This window comes from Penaeus monodon, chromosome 29 (assembly GCF_015228065.2).
Source record: "Penaeus monodon isolate SGIC_2016 chromosome 29, NSTDA_Pmon_1, whole genome shotgun sequence".
Classification (NCBI taxonomy): Eukaryota; Metazoa; Arthropoda; class Malacostraca; order Decapoda; family Penaeidae; genus Penaeus; species Penaeus monodon.
The window spans coordinates 7,103,034-7,103,962 of NC_051414.1; the positions used below are offsets into that span (position 1 = coordinate 7,103,034).

The 929-nt window shown below is 39.6% G+C and overlaps 1 protein-coding gene across 1 annotated transcript in view; it reads left to right on the forward strand.

Moving 5' to 3' along the window:
* Positions 1-929, forward strand: part of LOC119591924 (ubiquitin carboxyl-terminal hydrolase 32-like) — a gene marked incomplete in the record, with an annotated part of 40,183 nt that overhangs the window by 10,287 nt on the left and 28,967 nt on the right. Inside the window, 1 exon segment of the mRNA XM_037940678.1 lies at positions 81-208. Within this exon segment, the coding sequence (XP_037796606.1) occupies positions 81-208 (128 nt within the window).

A 929-nucleotide genomic window follows, 5' to 3' on the forward strand; every position in this document is an offset into this window, starting at 1 on the left:
TGTGTTTGACATCTTTACTTAATACATATGTGTAATAAATTGGATTTAAATGTGCTGATCCTGTATTTTTCGTTTTGCAGTAAGTGATGCTGAGCTGACCCGTTTGAAGGATGCCTACAAGCGCACGGCCACCCTCAATGGGTCCATCACCAAGCAGGCATTCATCCGCGAGGTCCTGGGGGAGGGGGTGCCTCTACAGCTAGCAGAGGTGAGTACCTTCCCAGAACAGTGCTGACTCTGCCCCCTTTAATTGCATGGCTTTTGTTTACGTTGATGACGGTGTTAGGGTAATTCCTAATTGAGACCTTTTAGCCAGCGCAGGATTTAGATAAATCCTAGCCGGCTTTTTACAATTTTTAAAAAGATTTTCTTTAATGGTTTGCTCACCTGATATATAAAGAGCTTTAGGTCAGAAGTGTTGGTATCAACATATTGAAGCCGACCTGTTCAAAATGGTGTGTGTATCGTTGTAAGGTTTCAGTAGTCTACAGGAAACGCTGAAGGGGAAAAAGCCAGAAGACTTTTGTGACTAGAAGTACCATAGGCATAAAACTAATTGCATTATCCTTATTATTGTTCTTCATGTCCTCTGTTGTAATACACGTAGTTGTCTGATGGCATTTAAACTCGATGCATAGATGAAATGATAAAAAAGAGAGATAAAAAAGAAGTCAATAAATAAACATATGAAGGATATTTGTTTATATCGACATTTTTACAAGGTGTAGCTTTGTGGCACTTGTAAGAGTACTGGCAACAGAACTGAGTAGGCTTCAAGGAACTTACAAATGCTGTACAGTGTGAGATTTGGGGTTTTAAGGGTCTGTTCTCATTCAATAATTTGTTCAATTGGATAAATAGAATTGGTTGCAGACGTACAGATTATGACTGCATGCATGTGCACGCATGCAACACCCTTGTAATTTCCA